At 38.3% G+C, this 17,905-nt stretch overlaps 1 protein-coding gene across 7 annotated transcripts in view; it reads right to left on the bottom strand.

Annotated features, from left to right (window-relative positions):
• Positions 1 to 5,097: 5,097 nt before the first annotated feature.
• Positions 5,098 to 17,905, bottom strand: part of TPP2 (tripeptidyl peptidase 2) — an 82,965-nt gene continuing 70,157 nt past the window's right edge. For 3 of the 7 annotated variants that reach the window (XR_005243754.2, XM_007960820.3, XM_007960821.3), the window contains 3 exons: positions 9,754 to 9,961; positions 7,812 to 7,931; positions 5,098 to 6,017 (listed from right to left, as the gene is read on the bottom strand). Coding sequence is in view for 5 of the 7 variants with exons in the window: in XM_007960820.3 (XP_007959011.1) it covers positions 5,928 to 6,017; positions 7,812 to 7,931; positions 9,754 to 9,961 (418 nt within the window). In the remaining 2 variants the exon portion in view is untranslated. Of the gene's footprint in view, positions 6,018 to 7,811; positions 7,932 to 9,753; positions 9,962 to 16,526; positions 16,653 to 17,905 lie in introns of all 7 variants that reach the window. The other 4 variants (XM_007960817.3, XM_007960818.3, XR_005243753.2 and 1 more) reach the window with 2 other exon arrangements.

Genomic DNA, 17,905 nt, shown 5'->3' with positions numbered 1-17,905 from the left:
ATTGATATTGCCTTCTGAGAATGAGTCTCTAAGGTAAATTTGGTGATGTTTTTAAACACGCTTCAATTTTTCTTGATGGTGATTAAGGTTTCTTCTTTTAAAGTAAACAATAGCTGATTCATCAACAGCAAAATCTACCTGATACAAACCTGTTTCCAAGATTTTAAGACTAATTATTTTTTAAAAGGGAAATCATGCTTCCCCCTACTCCCACATATATATAAGCGTGTGTGTGTGTGTGTGTGTATATATATATATATACATATATATGGTGCTAAAGAAGTTGCCTTTCTCTCAAGCAAAAGGGAAGGAAAATGAACATTCCTTTTGCAATGTCCTTTAGGATATAGAACTTATAAGATCAGAACCCCCAAAGCAGAAGATAAGTTGTAGGAAGAGGCAGCGTGTCTTCTACATTTGGATACTAGGTGAAAAGCACAGGGTGTCTGCCTGGTGACTTCCAATTATTCCACCCAATTTTACTTGGAGCTGCTTCTCTGTCTCGTGTGAGCAAGGCCAGGAAAGTCACTCAACCTGGAAAATGTTGATTTGTTAGTATGAAGCCCAGTAAGCAAGTCAGTTGATTTCAGCTTAAAAATAGATGTATACATCAATGGAACAGAGTCCAGAAACAGACACACATATATGGCTGATATGTGACAAAGATGCCAAGGTAATTCAATGGGAAATTATAGCCTTTTAAATTAGTGATGTTTGAACAAATTGTACACACACACACACACACACGACCTTGACCTTTCTCTCATACTATACACGAACATTAAATTGAAATGGATCACAGACCTAAATACAAGAACTAAAACTATAACAACTGTAAAACTTCTATAAGGCAACATAGGGTAAAACCTTTGTTACCTTAAGTTAGACAAAGATATCTTAGATGTGATACCAAAAGCACAACTTGTAAATGAAAAAAATGCTGAGTTGGTTCTTATGAAAATTAAAAAGTTTTGCTCTTCAAGAGACTATTACACACACTGGGCCAGGTGCGGTGGCATGTGCCTGTATTATCAGCTCCTCAGAAGGCAGAGGCGGGAGGATCACTTGAATCCAGGAATCTAGCTTGGGCAACATAGCAAGAAACACACTGGGAGAAAATATTTGCATCACACACATCTAAAAAACAGCTTGTATCCAAACTCTCACAACTCAAGACAGACCATCCAACAACTGAAAAAATGGGCAAAATATCGGAATAGAAACTTTATCAAAGAAGATATACAAATGTCTAGTAAGTTCATTATTTACTGGAGAAATGCAAATTAAAATAAGATACTGTATCACAACCAGTAGAATGGCCAAAGTTAAAAAGGTGACATCAAGTGCTGATAAGGATGTATGAAGCTTGCAACTCTCACACATTGCTAGTAGGAATGTCAAATGGTACAGTCATTTTGAAAATGATCTGCTAGTTTCTTACAATATAAAAAGAAATATACCATGTCTCGGCAATTTCATTCCTAGATTATCTATACAACATTACTTGAAAAGATATGCCCAAAGACTTGTAAACAAACTTTCACAGCAGCACAGCAGCATTATTCCTAATAGCCTCAAATATAAACAATCCAAACATCCATCAACTGGTGAAGGAACAAAATGTGGTACATCACACAACACAGTATACGCAGCAACACGGAATGAACAGATACACCCAAAGTGGCTGAAACTCAAGAACATTACACTAGGTAAAAGAAGACACAAAAAATTAAAAACTGTGATTCCACGTATATGAAATTTCCAGAAAAACTATAGGATTAGCAGTTCACCGGCTGTCTGAGGCTAGGGGTGAGAATGGAGACTGGCTACAAACGAGCTTGAGGGAGTTCTTTCAGATGATTCAGAAGTGCTAAAAACCCAGACTGTGCTGATGGCTGCATTCTAGACATTAAACTGCACACTTGAAATGGTTAAAGTTTATCATACGTACATTACACTTCAATAAAGCTGTTAAAAACCCCATGGTTTGTCCCAAATGTTACGCAAATTTTCTTTCAAATCCTAGATCTTTCAAATACACAATGTAGAGGAATCTACTAAGAAAATTAAAGCAATGAAACTCGTTCCTTTAAATCTCTTAAACTTTTCACATTTCCAGGGCAAAGGAATATGATCATATGCTTATTTTGTAAATCAAATGTCCTTTTAGAATGGCTGAATTGATTAGTTATCTTTTTCTTTACATTATTACAGAAAATTTTAAATAGATGAAAGTAGACGAACTGTATATTTTAAATACGTGCAGTTTATTATATGGCAACTATAGCTCAATATTCTGCTAAATAAGTGTATTTCAATTCATGGAAAACCGTGGTTAATCTAAACCATTACTTTCTCTGCTCCCATACCAATTTGAATCAAATCAGACAAATCATTCCTTTTGTAAATTCAGCTTGTATCTATACAAGATACATAATCACAATACTATCACATCTAAAATTTTATATTAATACATTAAAATATGCAGTGTTCAAATTTCCAATTGTCTCATAAGTGTCATGACATCATGACATTTATTTTTAGTTTCAATCAGAACCCAACCAGGTCCAAATTTGATTAATTAGTTATGTCTCTTAAATCTGATCCTCCCTTCATCTTGCCTTTTTTTTTTTGTAGAATTTCATACTACTGCATTATGCAGACTGCATCATTAGAGTGTCGTTTAACTTGTTCCTCAATCCTCTGTTGTTCCTGTAAATTTTACATCTTAATGACTCAGGCTTGAAACCATCTAGCCCAAGCCCAACTTAGATCTGCCAAATTCCAGGCAAGTAACACTAGTGAAAATAAATTATTGTAGACAGCTGAGTTTTGAGGTATCTTAACTTTTAAAACCACACATAAACTGAAATTACAAAATATATTTTCAGTTGCTTTGTATTCTATTTGCATTTTGGGTAAGACCTGGTCGATTCTAGAGTGAATTTGTTTGACATGACTGAGTAAGCAGGCAACCCTAGCTGCACAGTGAAAACCTGACAGCTGGCACTGACACTGGACCTGTAGTTATACATGTTTGTCCTTCGAGAGGACTCGGCTTGAATTCATTACATACTTGCCTGATGTTTGAAATCCTCTCACAAATCAGGGGTTCTAAATGAAACTAAAACAGTACATTTGCAGAGCTGAGTGCAGAGGTATTTTGCAGCAAAGTGCTGGCAGGTACTGCACCATCACATCCTGACCTGGCTCTCGGTACCAGGAGGGCAGGTAGAAATTCTGCTGATTGGGATGTCCAAGAACCCTTCATGTTAGAGCATCACTTACATCTTCCTCTTCTGGTTTTCAGGATTTTACTTAGTCAGCTACCCTTTCTCAGTTTACCACCCATGACTACCGATAAATTTTTCTCCCCTTGGTTTACTATGTTAACACAGACTCAGGCTCATGAAGTTCAGTTTCTCACTTTTTCATTCCTCAGAAAATTCTCTCCATTCAAGGTTTCCTCCCCTTCCCCTTTAGGGGAGACAGCAGGGATCCCTCTTACCTATCTCCCTATGAAGGCTTCTCTGACTTAGATCCTAAAGGGAAAGACAAAGACATGTATTCTGAATGCTGGGTTGTTGGGAGGACAGAGAAGGAAACACAGTGGAGGCAAAGACTCAGTTAATTCAAATGAAATAATTTTCTAGTTGGAACAGTCACATTGATTAAACACCATGATTTTCTTAAGGAGATTCATGAGGGTCAAGTGATTTGGCTTGTCAGTACTTGAGCCAGGATGAGACAGCAGAGACCCAGGCTGTGGCTTCCAGTCATCCAGTCCCTGCACATTTCATTAGAGCTGGCGGTGGAGAAACGGTTTGAGATTTGTGGTGCCTAAGAAGAGGAGCAGGTGGGGCTCTTCTGGGGTAAAGAGAAGTTCTCCCAGGAAGCAGCCTAACATGAGGAAGCAAAGAAATCCCACGAGATGGCAAAATTCCTCCCAGTAACAATTGGGAACTGCCTCTTCTTACTGGAAAGGGGCCACAGAACTAGTATTGGGCACATACTATGTACTGTCTCTAATGGTTCTTTAAAATGTTATTTTTACCTAGTTTTTTCAATTGTTTTCAGTGGGTGTGCGCACATTGGCTACTATGACCAGAAACAGGAAAACTGCTTGACTTTTTGAAGTACCATGCTACTGCTTGTATTATTTTTAATGTAATCACATAGAAACAGTAATGATTTTACTGAGGACATCTTCTGGAGCTTACTTGGGTCCACCTGTCACCACAGAAATGCAGAAGGATCCAGACAGGAAACAGGAGCTAACATGGCAGCTTTGTGTAACTGCCTCCAGTTACAGGAGTCATAAATGAATAGGCGTGGCTCTGTTCCAATACAACTTTATTTACAAAAACAGGCAGCAGTCCAGTTTGTGTTAAAGGGCCAAACGTTACTGATTCCTGCTGTACGTAGTACTTACCTGAAATAGCAAAACCTGGGTTGTAAAGCAAGGTCTATAATTTAATTTCCAACAGGTGATCAGCAGTATAACCTTGGGAAGTCATCCTACCTTTACTGAGCTTCTCCATTCTCTTACTGGACTAGACCTATACAAATGGGGACCTGTATGTCTGTGCAGGTGACAGTCTATGAGTGTGTGAGAGAGAACATGCATGTAGCTGTTCATGGATGGACTTCAGACCCTACATAGCCCAGAAGTTGTAAACAATATGCTTATACATGTATTTATGTTTCTCATAAAGGCTCTAACACTTTCATGAGATACAGCAAAAACAGGAATGACTAGATAGGATTACTGGTAGGCCTTTTGCAGCAGTAAATTTTAAGAGAACAAGATAAAAAAATCATACATACACACAATTTGCCATGAGATAAGGGATCATAAACCTTTTAATACTCCTTGTGTCTGTTTATTTGGTGGAGGAATGACGAGAGATGCACATGTAGTAGCCAAAGATAAAAATAAAAAAGTTAATCACACAAGAATTGGAAATATATTCAAATAATTGTAAGCCTATAAGAAACACTGTAAAATAGATTACCTTATGTTTAATTTTTTGTCTATGTATTTAATGTATTATTTGTTACAACGCCAAATTTTATTTATGAAAAATTAAGACCAACTTTAAGAAGCTTCAATGTTCACTTTTATTATTTATAAAAAAAAAATTAAGGTACCAGAGTGCATATGGTGTACTGTGATCTTGGTTTTGCAAATTTATTCACGTGTTTTACATTATTTCAATTTTAATAAACATATCATATGTGTATCTTTACAATACCTGATAAAGATTCAGCTGTCTGGCACTTACACATGTATTCATAGAGTTCATTCTGATGCTCTGAACTTCTAGAGGATGTGAAAATGACTTGCCTATAATTACCCCAAGATGAAGCAATTGCCACTCATTTGTGCTGGTTCTATTTTTTCCCCTTAACTGAATGTAAACATTTGCCAAAAAGAAAAAAAAAAAAAAATCTGGAAATGAAGTTCTGTTAATTTTTAGTCCAATAAATAATTTTAGCTACGCTTAATGTAGCTTTTTTAAGGCCTTCATACAATTGAAAAAAATTAAAGTTGAGCATGTTAAAACCCTGTTCATTTATAAAATAAAAAATAGAACTTTACAGGTTTGCAGTTAAAAGTTACCCTCCAAAACCTATCATGCATGTCATAAGCTGCAACCCAACTCGAAGTCCTCCGTGCTGGCAGGCAGGGCACATCCCTGTGCCAGCAATGTGAGGCATTAAGAAAACATCATGATGTCAGAGGTCTAGATTTACATGTATTAAGCCACACGTCAGTGAATTCTCTGATAAATACACGTCATTTTAATAATCAGTATTGGATAGTGGATGAAAACATGCATTAGACTAAAAATGCCACAAATTTGTTTTTATATCCATTCACTATAAAACTTCCTTTTTTAAAATTTAAAGTCTTGTTTCCTATTTTAGAATACGCAATAATCGGGAGGATACATGATGGGGAGCCAGTTTTCAGTAAAAGATGCACAATGGGTCCATCCAAGTAACTTCATCAGCTACAACAAAATACAATAATATATTAATATAAAGGAAGTGACAGATTTTTAAGCTCAGTATTTAGAATAAATGCTGTATTAAATATTTAGTAACAGTAAGGTAGTAGCATACAGAATCTTCCTTGCACCAACCATCACCCACCTCCTGATCTTTCTTCCCACCAACCAACTTTCCTACCAACCAACCTATTCTTCTCATCATTATCTCTACCAACTGTCCTTTTCCCTCTTTCCTATTAACCTGTCTTCCCTTCTTCCTTCCAACTTACTTGGTCCTTTCCTTCCTACCAACCTAACTTCCTTTCATTTTTTTCTGAGTAACTATCATGTCAAACACTGGGAAAACAGCATGGAACAAATTCACCTCCTACTTTCAGGAAAAACAAATAATAAGCAAATTAATAAATGAATAAACAAGTAATAAGATATTTATCAGGTGTACAGTAGACATAATATTTGATACAATATAAACTGGGGAGTTAGATGGTTAAGAAAGAATCTCTATGGAGGTGACACTTAAGTGGAGTTGGAATGACAAGAAGAAATTTGTGTGAAAATCTGGGAAAGACATTCCATCTAGCCGGAGTAGTTAGTGCTAACTAAGGTCCTTTGGTAGGAAAAGGTGTGGCTGTTTCTGCTAAGCAGAGATGCTGGTGTGGCAGAAGCAGAGTTTATATGGGCAAGTGTGATATGAAGTAAGTCTGGAGAGGTAGGTAGGGGCCTTATGGACCACAGGGGAGAGTTTGGATTTTACTCCAAATGTGATGGAGATTCAACAGCAGGTGTCAAAAGACATCTTTTCCAGCTGCTGTGTGGAGAACAGACAGCGGGAGGGGGGCAGAGTGGAGGGCACACAAGTTAAGAAACACTCCCTGATGTGAACGTCGGCAGGGATCACTGGCTTTACAAACCTAAGTGCTCACGGATCAGATTCCACATGATGAGAACCACATTAGACATATCAACACCTGGCTCCAGAAAGAGTTCTCTTAATCTAGTCAAAGATCTGGAGGAGCTCATTTAAAATGTCTTGTAATTTGGACTGACTGGTGAAGGTAAACAAAAAGCTCTAAGAGTAAATATGAATATATCTTACTCTAATTATCAAACATTTTCAGAGGAACCTACTGGTCAGTTTTACATCCAAAGCGTACCTTACATATAAAGTATAATTAACCTGGACTTGCCCTTTAGCTGAATCTGCCACCACCAAACTCCCCTGCCTTAACGTATCCTTTAGGCATAAACCAATTATGCACGTACAAAGACGAGGTCAGACTAAACTAACTTCTGTAGAATTCAGCTAATTTTTTTTACTTGACAACTAACTTGTGCAGAAAGTTCAACTACAGAATTTCTCTCCACATAATATGATACATGGTAAAATAATTTTAAAAATGCCTACCATCTCAAATGAAGAATAAAATCAAATATAAACTCCAGAAGTTCAACCATTTTAGAGTTGAGGTAACGTGCATTTAAAAGGAATTGTTTCCTTCATAAAGAAAAACTGGCTTCTACTTTTACAAAATTCAAAATGCATTTGCCCTTGCTGAAAACATTTGAGGCTAGTATCAGTTCTTTGGATAGCAGTGAAAAGTGTTTTTAAAATTTAAATAGCTTATTGACTGTCTCTCATGTATTTATTCTATAGTTCACATTACGCTAATTAGTGTAATAACTGGTCACAATAAAACCATGATTTCTATATCACAATCCTAATCCTTTCTAGTTATTCTGTCACTATGCAATATCAAAGTGATGCTTAACAGTGACATTTTAAGTATCACTTACTTGAATACAATTTTTCCAGTTTTCTTTTGTTGGTTTTTCTTCCACAAGTTTAGTTGCAAATTTAAGGCCTCTCCCATACATTTTATTTACTAATGCATGTTTATATGCAAATGTCAAAACCTACAATGTAAAACATGATAAAGCTTGTTTATAAAATAATTTACATTTTAAGGCATTAGCTTTAACAATAAAATTAAGGCTTTAACAGAAGTGTAGCTTTTGAAATGAATATGGTATATCGAGTACATTTTTAAACACTTTTAAAAAGATAATTAGTGTCTTCAAAAGAGCTGAGTATTCCACAGAATGAACCATTTGTTTTTTAGGAAGAAAACTAATATGAGAAATTATTAGCTGTGGAAATCCACTTAAAAATACCTTTTCATGCATAAGAAACCAGAGCTAACATAAATAATTACAAAGACGCAAATCAGGATAGAAATACAAAATGCAGAGTCAGTATAAACTGCCAAAATTGCAAATGAGGATAGAAGTCAAAAAACAAGTATTAGATTATATAAGCATGGATTCTGTGGTACAAGTTTTTACCTGTAATTACTGCATCTGTCAAATATACTTATAATCATTTATATATATTTTTGGTCTCTACTTTGGAATGTGGAGAATGTACTAAAAGAAAATCCTATGACACTGATTTGTATTCTAAAGTATTTAACAATTGTTGCCATAAACACAGTAAACAGGTAATAGAATGCATGACCCCTAATATAGTAGTAGTATTGAAAAAATAGAATGATCTAAAACAATTTTATTATGATGTTCATCAACTGTTTGTCAATCTCTGTTAGATTCCTCAAAGACAAAAACCAGGTTCTTATTCATCTTTACGTTTCCAGTGGTAAGCAGTATTCGGCACATAGCAGGCCTTCAATAACTGTTCCCTTGTTTGTTCGCAGTAACAGCAAATATTGTTGGGGACACTGCATGTACTTGACACTCACTCATCACAGCCTAAGGCAGGTCATGCAGATAAGAAACTAAGGTATCACAATTTAGTAAGTTGCCTAAGGTCACATATAAAAGTGGTAGAGACAGGAGCCAAACTCAAGGGGTCTAATTTCAGATTCAAATTCCTGACCTCTGCTGCAATACTGGCTCTTTCAGTTTCCCAAATATAACTGAGTACCTTCTATAAATGCACAACCGTACTGTGCTGGAAAAATCTGAAGCATATAAGAATTTTCTTCCCACTTCCAGGGTTCTTTACTGCAAATTACCAGTTAATTCTGAGAACAAGCATCTGTCTACTAAGACAAAACGATGGTCTGTGATAAGTGAAGGGAATCCTACTGACTCCATTTACTTTATTTTCTTTATTTTCACAGGAAAAGAAGATTAATGACTTGTATAATCTCTATTGCAAGAATTATAGTAGAGACCTAAAAGAAATTAACAATGTTTTTGTAACCAAAATCCAAAAAAGTTCATCAACAATGCTTTTCCGAATTGGGTTTTAAAACTGATTAGCTACAAATCAAGTTGATAATTATTTAGAAGTTCAAGAGTTTTGAGGAAAATAAGTAACATCTAAACTAACCAGTATGCCCCCTCAACCTGCCCCCAATCTCCTACCACCAACAAATTAGCATATAAATAGAGAAGGGTAGGCCTTAAGGCATTTTCTAGAAGACTTTCTTAATTTAGCTACATACATAACTGGTTTAACTAAAAGCCTACTACATATATTCTCAAACTGTTTTTAAAATTATCATGGTTTAACAGCCAGTTTGCAGGCCCATAAAATAATGTTTTTTTAAAAAAGGTGAGACAAACACGAAGTACTATGCTAAACATGTCATATTCAGAGCCCAGCTTAACTCTTTCCATTTACCTCCTTCCTCTTGTAACCAGCAATGCGGCACAAGAGAGGTCTGTGAAGTAACCCTGAGAACTTTGCCAAAACAAGAAGCAGAAAGGTTACCTTATTGTCAAAAAGATCAGTCCATTTAGTAGTTTCCCAAAATGTTTCTGCCAGAGAATCCAAAGGACTTTCTCCTTCTTCCTCCTTTCCTTCTGCATCAGTGGAAATGGCTCCATCTTGAGCCTGGGTGTGAAGAAGATGGTCTGCCAGGGCACAACCTTTCCTACAAAGGGCATCTACGAGGGTGGATTTTTGTTTGTCCATGTCACTGTACAGCAAATTAAAAAGTATTTCCGATATCAGTAAACTATCTTTAAAAGTAAATTCTTATCTGAACTTAAATTCACATATTCTTTTGCTTAAGATTTATAATGCAGAAATACTGTATATCCAGGTACATATGCTTGTATTGTACGTCAAATAAGATGCCTTATTAATAAACATCAAATTAGCTACTATATTACACATATAGATTAAATGAGTTAGGGTAGCTGCACCTTGTTGAAACAGAATGCCAGAAGCAACAGAGTTGAAAGGTTAATCACTATTCTAAATTCTTTTAGCTATATAACTCTTAATCAGGTCAATGTCTTCTGAGTTTTCAGATTTCTTATAGACAGCAATCATTACATATTTGTCTATGTGTATACACAGAGGTCATGTCTTAAAACTTTCAGTTCATGACTAGGACAACCAAATATAATGCTTTACTCTGAATGTGCCAGCAACTGTCTCAGCATTTTAACACGTTAATTCATTCACATTCAAACCATTCTGAGTAAGAGAGACTATTAATTACTGCCACGTTGCAAAGGAGGAAACTCAGGCCCAAAGAGACTATGCTATTTGTTCAAGGCCCTCCACTTAGGAAGTGGCAGATCCAGGAGTCTAAGCTTAGCAGTAGAAATCTGTAATCTGTGCTCTTAATCACTATGGCACACTGCCTTGATCCAGGGCAGGCATCTTTGTTTTCTTCAGTGCATTCCAAGTGCCTAGGATAATACCCGGCACAGAATGGAAACTCAATAAATCATTGCTGAATGAAATACAACCACCACCTACACTCCAGGGGAAAGTGTTAGTCTCTAGAATGTATGCTTATTTGAGGCATTCTGTCCAACTTACGTCAGATACACGTGAAAAAAATGTGGACTAGAAGTACTGAGAAAATGATGATGAGGCACTTAGCTGTGGAACAAACTAATGGCTAAGAGTGACTCTGAAAGACTCAGAGTGAAATGTGTAGCATGTGAAACCTGCCGGGACTATACCATCAATAAGGATCCGCAGTAGGAAAGGCAGCCATCAGCCCAAAAACTTGACGGCTCAAGGGCTCACCCACATTAATCTGTGCACCAAAGAGTCCTGTTAATCTAAGAGGCCGCATGGCAGGGAACATGAATGTTAAGTACCATGGAAAATGCTGTTGCTGAAACATTGCCGGAGACTGGGGTATTCTCAGAGGTTCAAAGCCCATTTGATCTGGTACCTTGAAAGTGAGCAGGGAGGCAATGTGGATAGTAAAGCTGCTGAGAAATTCCTTCAGACTGGCAGAGTTCATCAAAGAGGACAATTACCAACCCCAATACATTTGCAATGTAAATGAAACTATGCCTAAAAGATCCCTCAGTGCTTCTCAGCACAGCATTTCAAAGCTTTAAGAACCAACTTTCACTCCCTTTATGTGGAGATGTTTCTGGGTACTGCTTGTTTACATTGGAATTAAGAAGAAAAGGATTTACAAGTAGACTTTTGGGGCTTCCAAGCTGTGGGGCATCTGCATGGCTCGTCATTGCCTGACCTACCCTCCTTCCCCTCCTCCACTCTTAGATGCCAAGTGCCATCCTTAAATGTCTTCTCAGCAGTCCTTTGTTTATGCCTTCCAACAACCCAAGGTGTCAGGCACAACTACTATCCTGATTTTGTAAAGCAGAAAAGGGGCTTGGAACAGCAATGGGTTGACAAGGCAGGTTACCACACCCAGGCCAATGCTTGTAGAAGATCGATCAGGGTGGTGGGTAAAAGTTAGAGGGAAAGATGGAAACCTTCTTGGAAGGCCAGGGGGTTTTGCAAAAGCTTTGAAAGAGGATTTGGTTGAAGGCAGCCAAATTCTCTTGTCTGGAGCCTGAGAGCAAAGGGCAGATAACAATGGAATGTAAAGAAACTTATCAGATAAATTTGTTTACTCCTGTCTCCAAAAACCAACCTTTGATCATTCACTGTACTTGGGGGTCGACAATGTTTATTACCCACAGATTGTGTTTGCTCCAAGCTTTTGTCATTAAATCTGTACTAAATAAATGTGAACATCGCTGGCTTAGGGGGACTGCTATCTCTCTTCGGCCCCTAGTGCTGGCAGTCCCTTAGCCCGCTCTTTCACTGGATACCTGTGCCTGAGTACTCCTTTCCTTTCATCCGTCACTCAGAGTCTGCAGGACAGACTTGGCAGGTGGTGCCCCGTGTGCGGAACGCTGCAATGGATCACAATGGAACCCTCAAAAATGAAGGTGAAGAGACTGCGCAGTCAGTAAGTCATTGGTGCCCGCTTGGGATTTCCAAGTTCGAGGGAATTGTTCAGGCTAGGGTTTCATTATGGGGCAACAGTTATCAGCTCAACAGCAACAGTATATAAAAGTATTGAAACAGCTGCTTAAAGCTAGTGGAGCCTCGTTTTCATAGGCTCAATTAAGGGACCTAATGCAAACTGTTGTTTCCCATAACCCATGGTTCCTGGAAGAAGGTATGCTAGACATAGAGCTCCGGGAACAACTCGGGAGAAATCCTAAACAACATCATGCACAAGGGCAACAGGTCCCAGTAACATCTCTAAGGTTACAGGCCTTAGTTAGGGCTGCTTTGGTCCCACTGTACACAGAAGAGCCTACAAAGGGAAGGAAGGAGGAGCCATCATCTACCTTATCACCTCCTCTTTCTCCCTCAGCCCCACTGTTACAGGGCAAAAATAACAAAGACAGAATGGAGGTTTTGCCTGAGCTCCCTCCTCCAATAAATTGGAGAAAAGACAAGGAATATGCTATAGCTATGGGACCCTGTCTTAGGCAAGTGGCATCAGAAGGGGAGCTCTTGGCCTGCCTAGTAATGCAAAATCGACGAGGCAATTAGGTGTATGAACCGTTAGTCTTAATGCTTAAAAAGACATAAGGAAAAGCATAAAAAAACAAAAACAAAAACAAAAAACAGAGCTGCTAGCCCATTTACAAGAGGGTTGAGGTCACTCTGCAGATCTCTAATAATGTTATTAGAGATCCACTGTTACTCCTCCCCTACCCCTGACGAGGTTCTCTCAAAATCTTATTCGGGTAGAACAGTGACCTTTAAAAGGAGAGAAATTACAAAGAGCCCATGAATCAGCTGAGGAACAATTAAAAGCCAGCCATATACAACCGTCAAACAGCACTTGGAATTCGCCTATTTCTGTCATTCCCAGAAAGTCTGGCAAATGGAGACTTTTGCATGACTTATGGGCTATCAATGCTAATTTGCAAGCTGTGAGGCCCCTTCAACAGGGCCTCCCTTCCCCAGCTGCGATTCCTCTAGATTGGCCTATAGTCTTATTGACTTTATTGACTTAAAAGACTGCTTTTATACTATTCCCCTTGCAGAACAGGACAGAGAAAAATTTGTGTTTACAACAGCAGTTATCAATAGAGGCCAGCTCGCCAATTTCATTGGAAAGTACTTCCTCAAGGAATATTGTATCAGTTATCATGTAAATCAGGCTTTGCTCCCCAGTAGAAAAGACTTGCCTAATTGCAAGATTATTAATTTTATGGATGATATTTTACTAGCAGCTCCAACAGAGCCAGTACTTTTAAGTTTATATGCCTCTGTCGTAAAGAATAGTCAAGAGGTTTAATCATAGCACTTGAAAAAGTACAATTGTCTTCTCCTTGGAAATATCTTGGATACATTCTAACTTACCGGTCAGTAAGACCTTAAAAAGTTAAATTAAATACCAGCAACTTACACACCTTAAATGATTATCAGAAATTACTAGGTGATATTAACTGGCTTCGCTCCACCTTGGGCATAACTACTGATACATTACAAAACCTGCTTTCTATCCTAAAGGGCAATACAGTCCTAGACACTCCCAGGTATTTAACTCCTGCAGCAAAAAGGGAAATTGAGGAAATACAGCATGCTATTTTTCAGAGGCAACTGGATCGCACAGACCCACAATATTCAATATTCAGTTCAATTGTTTGTTTTTCCTACTAAGCATTCCCCAACAGGATTAATAGGACAGATGTCCCCAGGGCTATGCTTCCTAAAATGGGTTTTTTGCTCACACACCGGAACTAAAACTCTATCTCCCTATATCCAGCTAGTTAGTAAAGTCGTCTTTCAGGCTGCAGATGATGCCATCGGTTGCTAGGTTATGACCTTGATGTCATCAGAATTCCTTTAAGTAAAAAGCAATTCGAGGCAGTCTTGCCCTTATCTCTAGACCTGCAAATAGTACTCTCTGATTATACAGGCCATACAGAGCATGCCCTTCCTGCTGATAAACTACTTCAGTTCTTATCTTGTACTCCTGTAGTTATGCCTACAAAAGTGGTTCACCCTCACCATACCTAATGCTTTAATGCTTTTTACTGACGGCTCTGGTAAAAAATGGGAAAGTGGCTATTTGGTGTAGACCTCGCAATTCCCTCATTCGTTCTGGATTTAATAACACTCAGAGAGCTGAGGTAGGAGCCTTAATATTGGCCCTGGAGACATTTTCTGCTCAGCCTATCAATATTGTTAGTGACTCTGTTTACTCTGTTTGTTTATTGCAAAACCTTGAAACAGCCCTCATTAAGTCCACTCTTGAGCCCACCCTGTGTGCAGTTTTTCTTTGATCTCAGCAATTGATGGATCAACGTACACATCCTAGTTTTATTACACACATTCGGGCCCATAGCTCACTGCCTGGCCCCCTAGCTTATGGCAATGATCAAGCAGACCTGCAGATTATGATGTCACTGCTTGACCAAGCCACCCATTCGCATCAACGTTTCCACCAAAATTGGAGAAAATTATCTAACCAATTTCAACTTACCCAAAGACTAAACACATTATCCTGCAATGCCCAAACTGCCAGCTCACAGGCACGTCCGCTCGTTTAACAGGTGCTAACCCTAAAGAACTAGATCCTAATCAGCTATGGCAAACTGATGTTACACACGTCCCTAAATTCGGAAAACTAAGATATGTACATGTATCTGTTGATACCAATTCTCACCTAATTAGCACACATGCTCTTCCTGGAAAGTCTGCCTAATATGTTACTAAACATCTTCTTTTAACTTTTGCATGTATGGAGTGGCCCACCAAAATTAAAACTGATAATGGTCCAGCTTATGCCAGCTGAACATTTCAGCAATTTTGTCACACGTGGAACATCCAACATTCCACAGGCATCCCTTACAACCCCCAAGGACAGGCCATAGTAGAACGTGTCCAATCTGCCCTTAAAAATACGCTCAGGAAACAACAACAACAACAAAGGAATATGGGTAAGGACCCTGCAACACCACTGGCACAAGCCTTATTTACCCTTACTTTTTAAATCTAATTGATAAATTTCAATCAACTATTGGAAAGCACTTCACTAAAACCTCTCAAGACATTAAACCCTGCAGTTTTATGGAAAGATATAAACAGTAATGTATGGTGTGGTTCAAATGAATTGTTAACGTTGGGAAGAAGATATGCTTCTGTTCACACCCCCTCAGGTCCTCTCTGGATTCCAGCATAAGGCATCAAACCATACCATAGCGTGGCTAGGACCCAATCTGGTACCAGAAATGAATAAAATGACCCTGCAGGACCCATAGCCCTGGATGATGCGGCTTCTTCAGATGACACAAGCCCCGGACATTACCTGGGGGATGCTGAAGAAGAAAACTCAGGAGGCTAAGCGAATCCTGCTCTAGACATAGATATCATTCACTCCAGATAATCTGTTCCTTGCTATACTTTCTGCTGTACACTGCAACTCTCATAGGGTATTAAACCTTCGTATTCTCTCACTCTGCCTGCAACCCGTACCTGCTACCTCTACTGGGCTCATCTCTTAGATTTGCCTTTCTTCTGCCCTGTTACCTGGGCAGACACCACCTTCCCAGGCTCTAATAATGTAACTGCTTGGCTGGAAGGGGTTAACACACCCCCAGTGGGGTTCCTTAGTAACAGCACACATTGGACTGAGGTACCAGGAAACACTACACGTCACTCCTTGATTGGAAAAGCACGTTACTGATTATACTCATGTTTGTCTTATATTATTTACTAATTCTAGGAATGCAAAGCTGGAATACAAGCAGTAATCACTATGCCAGACAAACTGGTTACTGCACACATCTGTACTCTTCAATCAACAAAACCTGATGCAAAAAACAGAAAAGGGGGAGATGTAGGACACCAGTCAGGGTGGTGGGTAAAAGTTAGAGGGAAAGATGCAAACCTTCTTGGAAGGCTGGGAGGTCTCACAAAAGTTTCGAAAGAGGATTTGACTGAAGGCAGCCAAATTCTCTTATCTGGAGCCAGAGAGCAAAGGGCAGATAACAAGGGAATGTAAAGGAACTTATCTAGATAACTTTGTTTACTCCTGTCTCCAAAAACCAACCTTTGATCATTTGCGTGCAGGACTGCTCTCTACTCGGGGGGTCGACAATGTTTATTATCCACAAATTGTGTTTGCTCCATGCCTTTGTCATTAAATCTCTACTAAATAAATGTGAGCATCGCTGGCTTAGGGGGACTGCTAACTCTCTTCGGCCCCTAGTGCTGGCAGTCCCCTAGCCCGCTCTTTCACTGGATACCTGTGTCTGAGTACTCCTTTCATCCGTCGCTCGGCCAGAGTCTGCAGGGCAGACTCGGCAAATGCTGCCTGATGGATCCTGGCTGCCCAGAGAAGGGCTGGAATGATGCAGAAATCAGAAGGCAACCTGGGGGTGACATAGGTAATCTGCATTTGTCAGACCTGGGTTAAATTAGCCGTAAGATCTCTTTCTATTTTAGCATCCTCTGATCATGTACTCTAAATGCTACATATCTGGAGTATTCCTTTCCTCTCCTTAGGTTGTGTACTGACTGGCTGAGATTGAATACCTTTTTAATACATGAGGCTTTTTCCACTCAGGAGAAAGTCAGCTTTTCTTTCTACAGGTTTTTACAATTTGAAATATTTATTAAAAAATACCTGTATTTCATTATCTCTTAATAATTTCCTATCTGGCAATTTCATCTTCTATATTAGATGATAAGTTTCCTAAAAGTAGAGACTATTTTGTTCATTTTTTAAGTCCCAGTCAGTGATGCCTTACATGAAGTATTTGCTCAATAAAGACCTTGAAATCAAATTAACAAAAAGTTAATATCATTTTTAAGATTAGAAAATGGCATTTTATAATATTTGATGTTAGTGATTTAAGAGAAAGCAATTTTGCATGGAAATGAGAAATTAATGCTTAAGTTGGCTGCTACTTGCCCACAGATGACATCTGTAAGAAATGTTAAGTATTTCCTGATAGCATCTTGTAAAATATTTCAACTCTGAAAATTGTCTTCTGTCCAAACACAACCTGGCCAGAGTCTATTTCAGTCAGGCCAAAGCAAAGGCCTGGAGAGAAATTCTTTAATTACAAGGATAGACAAGTTGACCCAGTGTTGCTAAAAACTTAAAGCAGCTCTACTCTCAGCATTTTTACAAAGTTTTATGGCTTATTTCTAGTTTTAGCCCAGCTTATTTCCAATAGCCATGATAGTCAGTGTCTAGTAATCTTCAAAGAGTAGAAATTAAAAAAAAAAAACAAAAAACGAGATTAAAAACAGTGATTAAAAAAGACCAATAACAAAATAAAACTAATTTTGTATTAGTTTATGGCTCACTGTAATCTGAGATTGAGTTTCCTCTGTGGATGGTAAAATTGAGAAAACCATATGTGTTACTTCATGTAATATCTGAGTTTGAGAAAATCATATTATTTTCACAAAGTATTAAAAATAACAAAAGCTAGAAAGTATATGGGATAGTTAATGTCAGGGGCTGCAGAGAGCTCAAGGAAGACTCAAAATGGGCCATTCTTTTTTAGCAACTGGTTATCACTGGTGATCTGTAGAAGACAGTTTTAAAGTGACCAAGGCCAGCCTCCTCTTATAATAAGATGAACAATGATCACCCTGAGACAGAAAGGAACAC

The sequence above is a fragment of the Chlorocebus sabaeus genome, chromosome 3 (assembly GCF_047675955.1).
Source record: "Chlorocebus sabaeus isolate Y175 chromosome 3, mChlSab1.0.hap1, whole genome shotgun sequence".
Taxonomy (NCBI): domain Eukaryota; kingdom Metazoa; phylum Chordata; class Mammalia; order Primates; family Cercopithecidae; genus Chlorocebus; species Chlorocebus sabaeus.
The sequence above is the reverse complement of the archived record's forward strand: the minus strand, read 5'-3'. Positions and strand labels throughout refer to the sequence as shown.